Genomic DNA, 10,301 nt, shown 5'->3' with positions numbered 1-10,301 from the left:
AAAAAAGTTTCAAAGAGTCGTAAATGATTTAAAATTAATTAACAAGTTTTTCCATTAATACAATTTATTTAAAATCAATATGACATTTAATCAGTATCCCCATTGWTWTACTGTATGTATATCTTTACTTGTTAATCCATCACTAGTGCAAATTCCATAAAAGGCGGTAGAATAAGCTTAGCTACATGAAATTATGATAAACATGAGGGTGAGACGTATTTATCACTCTCCTGGTGACAAGGCTCTACATCACAAAGAGCTCAGAAGAATTGAATAAAATAAATCAACACCACAGTTAACTTAGCAATCAGACGCACAAGCCCCATAACTATACGTACTTATGTATGACTTGCGACAGCAATAATCACAACTTGCTTCAAAAATATCTTGTTGTATAAAACATATCCTGTATTTTTTTGGAGTTCTAGAAAAATTCTTGCATCCTCAAATATAAAAATAAACAAATAAAAATAAATAAATAATAATAATAATTTAAAAAAATGTTAAAATATATATATTTTTTAAATCAGTAGAACAAATCTATTTACATTTGTTTAAATGAGAAGTATCATCCACAAATAATAACACAGCTATACCACAATAATACCACTAGCTTATTTAGACTGCTTAGTTTGATGTGTGATGTGGTGTGCTGTACCTTGCCGTCCTTCATCCCAGCCAGGTGCTGAATAGCTCCAGAGATGCCCACTGCGATGTAGAGTTCCTGGGAAAAAAACATAAAATGGCCAGTCAGTATATAATAATGTATTATCAAAAATGTATATTATTGCAATAATACTACAGAGACATAATACATAAATAAATAAATCAGCTTTCAAGTTTTAATAAACAGAGTGTTTATTGTAGGGAGAAAAAAAATATATATATTTCTGAAAAAAAAAAAAATCAGTCTCAACCAAATGAATGAAAAGGTTTGGCCACAATATGATATATGTAAGACTATTGATTTAACCATTACTTTTCAACAACTTAAAATGAGAAGATGATGTGTGTTTTCACACAGACATACACAGCATGGCCATCAGAGAATCCCTATGACCACAGCCTTACGAGATAGGCTCTCCTAACCAGTAGTCTGGTGAACCAAGTTGCTGTGACCATAAGTGACCAACACCAGAACCACAAACTGAGCACCAATCCCCCAGAACCCTTTACATCATACTCTGACCCGGTAGGCAGTCAATTCCTGACCATACATCTCAATGGCTCTGACCAGAGTGTGGTCCTTTAGGGTGTCTGCCAGCCAGAGTGTGGGGGCCTTGGCCCCTGGCTGCAACATTACCATCCATTCTCCAGGGAGCAGCACATCAATTGCTTTCAGCTAAATGCACTCACATATGAATATTTCAGTAGGATTTAATGTTTCAGCTGCAGCCCCAGAGGAACAGAGCATCAATTTGTGAACACAGTTCTCCCGGAGTTAAAAGCCAGGCCGGATAATACAGTATGAAAGGCACTGTCKATCCAGAGGCCTTTTTTCCCCCCAGACTGGGAGAGAGAGAAAATAAAAAATAGAAAAGCTTCTCCCCGTTAGCCTCCAAGTAGGTCCCCAGCTGGGTATAAACAGCTTTTTGAAAGTTTCCCACTACAAACTGCTATACTTGGGGGGGGGGGGGGTCATTTAGCCCTGGATGTTTTTAAAGTATATGTAGGGAGAGGAGGAAAATGGCCAGACGATTTGCCAAGCTTGGGTAGTTTTTCCCTCCTCTTCTGNCCCCAGCTGGGTATAAACAGCTTTTTGAAAGTTTCCCACTACAAACTGCTATACTTGGGGGGGGGGGGGGTCATTTAGCCCTGGATGTTTTTAAAGTATATGTAGGGAGAGGAGGAAAATGGCCAGACGATTTGCCAAGCTTGGGTAGTTTTTCCCTCCTCTTCTGCCTGTCTGTCTGCTTGCCTGTCTGGTGTTTGGTCTCTCCACAGCTGCTGTGAGCAGTGGCAGCAGGGCAGGGACTRGGTGCACCCGCTGGCCTGTTAATAAAATCCCCCAAAGTGATGCTGAAACCCAGTGGTTCACACAGCACAGCTCCCCTCAGGTGTGAGAACACAAGCTCCTGTACACATAGCCAGATTGTGACACAACTGAGTTAATCAACCAGGTGATCACGGGATGCTGCTGTGTGCAAACAGACAACAAAGGACAACAGGTTGGCTAACGATACTAAATACTGTTAGACTGGCTCAGTGGTATCTCAGGACTGAGTCCTATAACTGGTTTGACAGAAGAATCTATGATATGCAATGCCTTGAAAAGCATATGAAAAAAGGGTAAAAGTGGTCCCWTTAGAAGTCTTTATTTTGTTATATTTGTACTGTAGGCCTACATGTGACAAAGCTTGTGAAGATGAGAAAATTATAAAAGTTATCAATTGAAATTATTACTTTAGTCCTCTAAAATCATAAGTAAAAGACTATCAACCTGCATCATTCWGAAACCACCAATGCCTATACAGTGCTCTCACTTAACAATAGCCTTATATTATAAATGTTTCTTTATTTGTTCCTTATGACAAAACCTGAAACAATTGTATGTCATTATTTTAATCAATTGTTATCGTATCCCATTTCAAGTAAATACATAGTCTTTATAAGTAATTAACAAGAATACAGTAATTGAAAACGTTATTAATTTTGCCAGTGTTGTTTTGACAGGTACATTGAGTCAAGCGGAGGTGTTGCTCTCCTCATTTAAGTGACACGGCGTCTTGTAAAAGCCACTAATAAGTTTTATCCTGATGAGTSCAGTTCATAATAAAATACACGACAACGSATGTGTAAACTAAAACAGGCCACTGACAGTTACACTAATAAGGTCATAATGGCCCAGGTTCCTGAAGCCAACAATGCAGAAATGCCCGCAGGCAACAATCAAAAATGTATCCTAATTATCATGTGAATACTGCATTACCTCTGAAGAATGATAAATTATAAATCCACAACATGGTTCCCCTCTCAGACTGGCATGAGGAAAGATGTGATTTTTTTTTTTTTTTGGGGGGGGGGTGTCAGAGCGTTCCTGAAGGCTTGTCATGGAATTATGGAGAGACTTAGGAGGTAGAATTAGTAGACTTACCATCCACTGCTTACTGTGTAGGAAATATACCTACAACTTTAAATACATACAGTACCAGTCAAAAGTGCACACCTACTCATTCAAGGGTTTTTCTTAATTTGGACTATTTTTTTACATTGTAGAATAATACTGAAGACATCAAAACTATGAAATAACACATGGAATCATGTAGTAACCATTAAAATAAAAAATACATAAAAATATAATTTTGATTCTTCAAAGTTGCCACCCTTTGCCTTGACAGCTTTGCACACTTGACATTCTCTCAACCAGCTTCACCTGGAATACTTTTCCAACAGTCTTGAAGCAGTTCCCACATATGCTGAGAACTTGCTGGCTGCCTTTCCATCACTCTGCGGTCCAACTCATCCCAAACCATCTCAATTGGGCTGAGGTCAGGTGATTGTGGAGGCCAAGTCATCTGATGCAGCACTCCATCACTCTCCTTAATGGTCAAATATCCCTTACACAGCCTGGAGGTGTTGGGTCATTATCCTGTTGAAAAACAAATGACAGTGGGACTAAGTGCAAACCAGATGGGATGGCGTATCGCTGCAGAATGCTGTGGTAGCCATGCTGGTTAAGTGTGCCTTGAATTCTAAATAAAATCACTGACAGTGTCACCAGCAAAGCACCCCCACACCCACCTCCTCCATGCAATCACGTGGAACCACACATGCAGAGATCATCCGTTCACCTACTCTGCATCTCATAAAGACACGGCGTTGGAACCAAAAATCTCAAATTTGGACTCATCAGATCAAAGGACAGATTTCACTGTCTAATGTCCACTGCTGGGTTTTCTTACCCAAGCAAGTCTCTTCTTATTGTGTCCTTTAGTAGTGGTTCTTTGCCAGCAATCCAACCATGAAGGCCTGATTCACGCAGTTTCCTCTGAACAGTGATGTTGAGATGTCTGTTACTTGAACACCTGTAAGCATTTATTTTGGCTGCATCTGAATACAGTAACTCTATAACGAACTTATCCTTCTGCCAGAGAGGTAACTCTGCGGGTCTTCCTTCCCTTTGGCAGTCCTCATGAGAGCCAGTTTCATCATAGCGCTGATGGTTTTTGTGACTGCACTGACTGACCTTCATGCTCTTAAAGTAATGATGGAACTGTTGTTTGCTCTTGCTTAATTTGAGCTGTTCATGCGATAATATGGACTTTTTACCAAATAGGGCATCTTCTGTTATACCACCCCTACATTGTCACAATGGATTGCTCTCAAACGCATTAAGGAAAGAAATTCCACAAATTAACAAACAACCTGTTAATGAAATGCATTCCAGGTGTCTACCTCATGAAGCTGGTGAGAGAATGCCAATAATGTGCAAAGCTGCCCATCAAGGCAAAAGGCAGCTACTTGAAGAATCTCAAATATATCTTTGATTTGTTTAACACTTTTTTGGTTTTACATGATTCCATGTTCATTTCATAGTTTTGATGTCTTCACTAATTATTCTACAATGAGAAAATAGTAAAAATAAAGAAACCCTTAATGAGTAGTGTTGTCCCAAACTTTGACTGAGTACTGTATATAAATATTACTGTAAATAGTATATTATTACATTATGATTACATCAATTATATTTCCATTGACCTGATTGTTTTGAATATTAATTGCCAATACACACGCAATGAATGCGTACTGGTTTAGGATGTTGCATATCATACCTTCTGTGATTGTCACACAATGTAAACAGAAAACAACACTATTGGCAGAGTTGTCCATTTTGAGGGGCAGGGTGGACTCACAGCACTTAAGTCTCCTTCCTAATGGACTTGTAAATCATTTAGGACCTTAAATCAGCCATTAACTACATTACAGCCGCTTCAGACTGCCCTAATGTCGGGTCTGATGACAGCTGGGATATCCCTGTCGCGAGCCAAATGACCCATTTAGCCTTAAGCCCCTTATTCAATTTAAAATAATGTCACAATACAGAGTATTGTCACACCATTAGATTTTGTTTTATTGTTTTGGATAACAAGTGTGTGCTGCCTGTATTAATTCCCTTTAACCTGACGTAGCAGGCATTAAGAGAACGCCTGAGCGGAGTTCCCACATTGCGTTTTCAGCGGAAAAGGAAGCTAGGTTGAAAATAGCTGTATCCCTGAAAACCGGAATATGCAACTCAACTAAGGACTAATTCCCTTGCTGTGAGGGTCTGTCTTGTTGCCTGTGGCTTTGCCAAAACTACACAGCCTCCCCAGACTCTTGGCACACACACACACCCCAATCCACACACATCTGCCTAACTAACACACTGTACACACAATTGAATGTAGGAGACAGATAGCCACCTTTGGAACATCAAGATCGAGAAAATACAGTGCATTCAGAAAGTATTCAGACCCCTTGACTTTTCCACATTTTTTTGTTAGACTTATTCTAAAATTGAATTTAAAAAATACAAAAAAATGTCCTCATCTACGCACAATACCCCATAATGACAAAGGAAAACAGTTTTTAGAAAGTTTCGCAAATTTAAAAAAAATTAAAAAACAGAAATATCTTATTTACAAAAGTATTCAGACCCTTTGCTATGAGACTCGAAATTGAGCTCCTGTTTCCATTGATCACCCTTGAGATGTTTTTACAATTGATTGGAGTCCAGCTGTGGTACAGTCAATTGATTTGAAATGATTTGAAAAGGCACACACCTGTCGATACAAGGTCCCACAGTTGAAAGTGCACGTCAGAGCAAAAACCAAGCCATGAGGTCTAAGGAATTGTCCGTAGAGCTCCGAGACAGGATTGTGTCGAGGCACAGATCTGGGGAAGGGTACCAAAAAATGTCTGCAGCATTGAAGGTCCCCAAGAACACAATGGCTTCCATCATTCTTAAATGGAAGAAGTTTGTAACCACCAAGACCCTTCCTAGAACTGTCCGCTCGGCCAAACTGAGCAATCGGGGGAGAAGAGCCTTGGTCAGGGAGGTGAACAAGAACCTGATGGTCACTCTCACAGAGCTGCAGAGTTCCTCTGTTGAGATGGGACAACCTTCCAGAAGGACAACCATCTCTGCAGCACTCCAACAATCAGGACTTTATGGTAGTGGCCAGACTGAAGCCACTCCTCAGTAAAAGGCACATGACAGCTTCCTTGGAGTTTTCCAAAAGTCACCTAAAGACTCTCAGACCATGAAAAACAAGATTATCTGATCTGATGAAACCAAGATTGAACTCTTTGGCCTGAATGCCAAGTGTCACGTCTGGAGGAAYCCTGGCACCATCCCTACGGTGAAGCACGGTGGTAGCTGCATCATGGTGTGGGGATGTTGTTCAGCAGCAGGGACTGGGAGACTAGTCAGGATCGAGGGAAAGACGACCGGAGCAAATTACAAAGAGATCCTTGATGAAAACCTGCTCCAGAGAAGAATGGGAGAAACGCCCAAAATACAGGTGTGCCAAGCTTGTAGCGTCATACCCGAGACGACTCGACGCTGCAATCGCTGCCAAGGGTGCTTCAAAGTAGTGAGTAAATGTGATATAAAAAAAAAAAAGTTTTATATACACTACCATTCAAATGTTTGAGGTCACTTTCAAATTCTTGTTTTTGAAAGAAAAGCAAATTTGTCCATTAAAATAACATAAAATTGATCAGAAATACAGTGTAGACATTGTTAATGTTGTAAATGACTATTGTAGCTGGAAACGGCAGGTTTTTTATGGAATAGGCGTACAGAGGCCCATTATCAGCAACCATCACACCATCGCAGCTTCATTAAATAGTACCCACAAAACAGTCTCAACGTCAACAGTGAAGAGGCGACTCCGGGATGCTGGCCTTCTAGGCAGAGTTGCAAATAAAAAGCCACATTTCAGACTGTCCAATAAAAAGAAAAGATGAAGATGGGCAGAAGAACAGACACTGGACAGAGGAACTCTGCCTAGAATGCCAGCATCCCGTAGTCGCCCCTTCACTGTTGACATTGAGACTGGTGTTTTGCGGGTACTATTTAATGAAGCTGCCAGTTGAGGACTTGTGAGGCGTCTGTTTCTCAAACTAGACACTAATGCACTTGTCCTCTTGCTCAGTTGTGCACTGCGGCCTCTCACTCCTCTTTCTATTCTGGTTAGAGCCAGTTTGTTCTGTGAAGGGAATAGTACACAGTGTTGTACCAGATCTTCAGTTTCTTGGCAAGTTCTCGCATAGAATAGACTTCATTTCTCAGAACAAGAATAGACTGGCGAGTTTCAGAAGAAAGGTCTTTGTTTCTGGGCATTTTAAGCCTGTAATCGAACCCACAAATGCTGATGCTCCAGATACTCAACTAGTCTAAAGGTGGCCAGTTGTATTGCTTCTTAAAATCAGCAGAACAGTTTTCAGCTGTGCTAACATAATTGCAAAAGGGCTTTCTAATGATCAATTAGCCTTTTAAAATGAGAAACTTGGATTAGCTGACAACGTGCCATTGGAACACAGGAGTGATGGTTGCTGATAATGGGCCTCCGTACACCTATGTAGATATTCCATTTAAAATCTGCCATTTCCAGCTACAATAGTCATTTACAACATTAACAATGTCTGCACTGTATTTCTGATCAATTTTATGTTCTTTTAAATGCGCAAAAAAAAAAGTGCTTTTCTTTCAAAAACATGGACATTTCTAGGTGACCCCAAACTTTTGAAAGGTAGTGTATATACAGTTGCAAAAATGTCTAAAAACCTGTTTTTTCTTTGTCATTATGGTGTATTGTGTGTAGATTGAGGGGGGGAAACAATTTAATCCATTTTAGAATAAGGCTGTAATGTAACAAAATGTGTGTCAGGGTTGTGTGCGGAGAAGTATCGGAGTCAAGCGCAGGACACAGGTGTTGAGTGAAACCACAGTGTTTTACTCAAAATAGATGCAGAAGTTCCACAAATGGAAAATATCATAAATACACACGTAAACATCACAACACCTAACGCACAAACAATCACGGACAAAACAGAAATGAAAGCCAGAGGGTTAAATAGGGAACATGATGGGGGAATTGAAACCAGGTGTGTATAAACAGACAAAACAAAACGAKACTGAAAAATAGATCGATGGTGACTAGAAAGCCGGTGACGTCGACCGCCGAACACCACCCGAACAAGGAGAAGGGCCGACTTRGGCGGAAGTCGTGACAATGTGAAAAGAGTCAAGGGGTCTGATTACTTTCTGAATGAACTGTAGGCTAATGAAGGTCAGCAAAAGTGCACATACAGTTCAATTAAAGTCATTCAACAAGACCAAACAATTACATTTGTAAATCCAAATTAACTAAATTAAAATATAATTTTACAGAACATTTAATGTGATAGTGTGATGCTGAAAAACTGAAACAATCATATACAATTTATTAAAGTTATGTTATTATTTTCTTGTCAGGTTGCTCACTAAGAAATATTGTACGTTGGTTTCTGCTGTGACACAGTGAAATAACAGAGACAATAAAAGGGTGTGTGTTGTATCACTTACAGGTGCTACAACCTTGCCAGTCTGGCCGACCTGCATGTCATTGGGGACGTAGCCAGCATCCACAGCAGCTCTGGAAGCCCCCACTGCATTCACAACATACAGCAGGTTATTAATACACATGATCATACCATGCAGTTACACACAGACAACTGACCACATGAAGAGCACACTCACACACTTTCCGCTGTCCCTCACACATGCACCCACTCACTCAAAGATTCTCGCTCTCCTTCTCTCTGATGTACACACACATCGTTATTTATACCTGCAGCGCCCATTTTGTCAGCGAGGTCATACAGCAGTTTGAAGTTCTCACCGCTCTTCAGCCCTCGTCCTAATGGGACAAAGAAATCAAGTGTTTGGTCACAATGACCTAACAGAATGAGAGGCCAGGGAATGTGAATGACACATTGGCTGAAGCAGTCAGCCCTTACCTCCGGACACCACCACTTTGGCACTAGTGAGCTCTGGTCGATCGCTCTTGGTCAGGCTCTGCTCAAGCCATTCTGACATCCCCGCAGGAGAGGGTGAGGCAACTGCAACAGAACGGACAGACATAACAAAAACTAAATATCAAAACGCAGTCAAATTAAATATGCAAAATATTCTTTAGACTAGCATCTGAATATGCTGCTCGCGAGCCATAATCAGGTATTGAWAACATGAATACCTGTTATGATGAGAGACAGAGAAAGGTTAATGAGTGGTGCTGCTGTCAACAGTGTAATGGAAGAGTACTGTACCCTGTTCAGTAGCAGCACTGCCTCCCCCCACAGCAGCAGGTTCAAAGGAAGTTCCCCTCACTGTGAACACCTTGACTTTCTCATTGCACTTCACTGTGGCCAGGGCATTACCTGTAGCAAAGACAACACATACAGTAACACCACATACAATGTGTTTGCTTGGTTATATTGAGATATATTCTTTATTTATTTTAATTTAATTCTTTAATTAAAAACATGAAAGAACAGACTTGCATTGTAATTATTTGCATTGTAAGAACTTGCATTGTATGAAGCTAGGGCGGTTCCTGGCATATGCATTGTAAATTACTAATTGGACTGTCTGACAACACCAAAACATCCAAGTGTAAGACCTTTCTCAAAAATGCAGCAGCATTAAAAAAAAAACACTGAATTACCAACCAGGAAGAGTCAGGCTCTTGCCAAAGTTTAAGTGGATAATTTTAAATCAGACCCATCTATATTTTATGATTATAATGTGCCCAATCAAAATATGATCTGAGCTTATTCTTCTTCAGGMAGGCTTTTAGTCTTTCAGACTGACAGCTGGGATGACTAGGGTGGATCTCTGTAGTCATTAAGAGGTCAGAAACAACAACAACATGAACTACTATAGCCTCATCACTTTACTAATGAATATAGAACAATCATCTCCATTTAACCCCTGACCCCAGGGCCCATTAGCAGAGCACTACACCAATACTGAAATCTTTCCAATCATTTATTCTGCTGCTTACGTATGCATTATAGGTTGTGCTAAGAACAGGCCTGCAGCGATAAGAAACTATGTTGTAAGGCATAATAATTAGTGTGCTTACAAAATATTTGGGGTCATTTTATACCTCAATGGAATAGTTGTTAATTATAAAATATATTACAACAGGAATCTCACCAGCGTAAATGGTTCTAACGAAGGTGTCTTGAGATTTGACCTCGGTGATGTCAGAGAGAGTTGCAACATCCAGCTTGGCTGACACTCTGGGAAGGAGATTCTGTTGAGCATAATA

General features: G+C 40.2%; 1 protein-coding gene across 1 annotated transcript in view; it reads right to left on the bottom strand.

The window, feature by feature from the left end:
* The window catches only part of LOC112078694 (electron transfer flavoprotein subunit alpha, mitochondrial-like), a 14,282-nt gene that overhangs the window by 1,497 nt on the left and 2,484 nt on the right, over positions 1-10,301 (bottom strand). The window contains exons 5-10 of the mRNA XM_024144846.2: positions 10,187-10,286; positions 9,295-9,405; positions 8,986-9,087; positions 8,817-8,885; positions 8,552-8,634; positions 659-724 (exon numbers count right to left, since the gene is read on the bottom strand). Coding sequence (XP_024000614.1) covers positions 659-724; positions 8,552-8,634; positions 8,817-8,885; positions 8,986-9,087; positions 9,295-9,405; positions 10,187-10,286 — 531 coding nt within the window. The remainder of the gene's footprint in view (positions 1-658; positions 725-8,551; positions 8,635-8,816; positions 8,886-8,985; positions 9,088-9,294; positions 9,406-10,186; positions 10,287-10,301) is intronic.

This window comes from Salvelinus sp. IW2-2015, unplaced genomic scaffold (genome assembly GCF_002910315.2).
Source record: "Salvelinus sp. IW2-2015 unplaced genomic scaffold, ASM291031v2 Un_scaffold6091, whole genome shotgun sequence".
Taxonomy (NCBI): Eukaryota; Metazoa; Chordata; class Actinopteri; order Salmoniformes; family Salmonidae; genus Salvelinus; species Salvelinus sp. IW2-2015.
The sequence above is the reverse complement of the archived record's forward strand: the minus strand, read 5'-3'. Positions and strand labels throughout refer to the sequence as shown.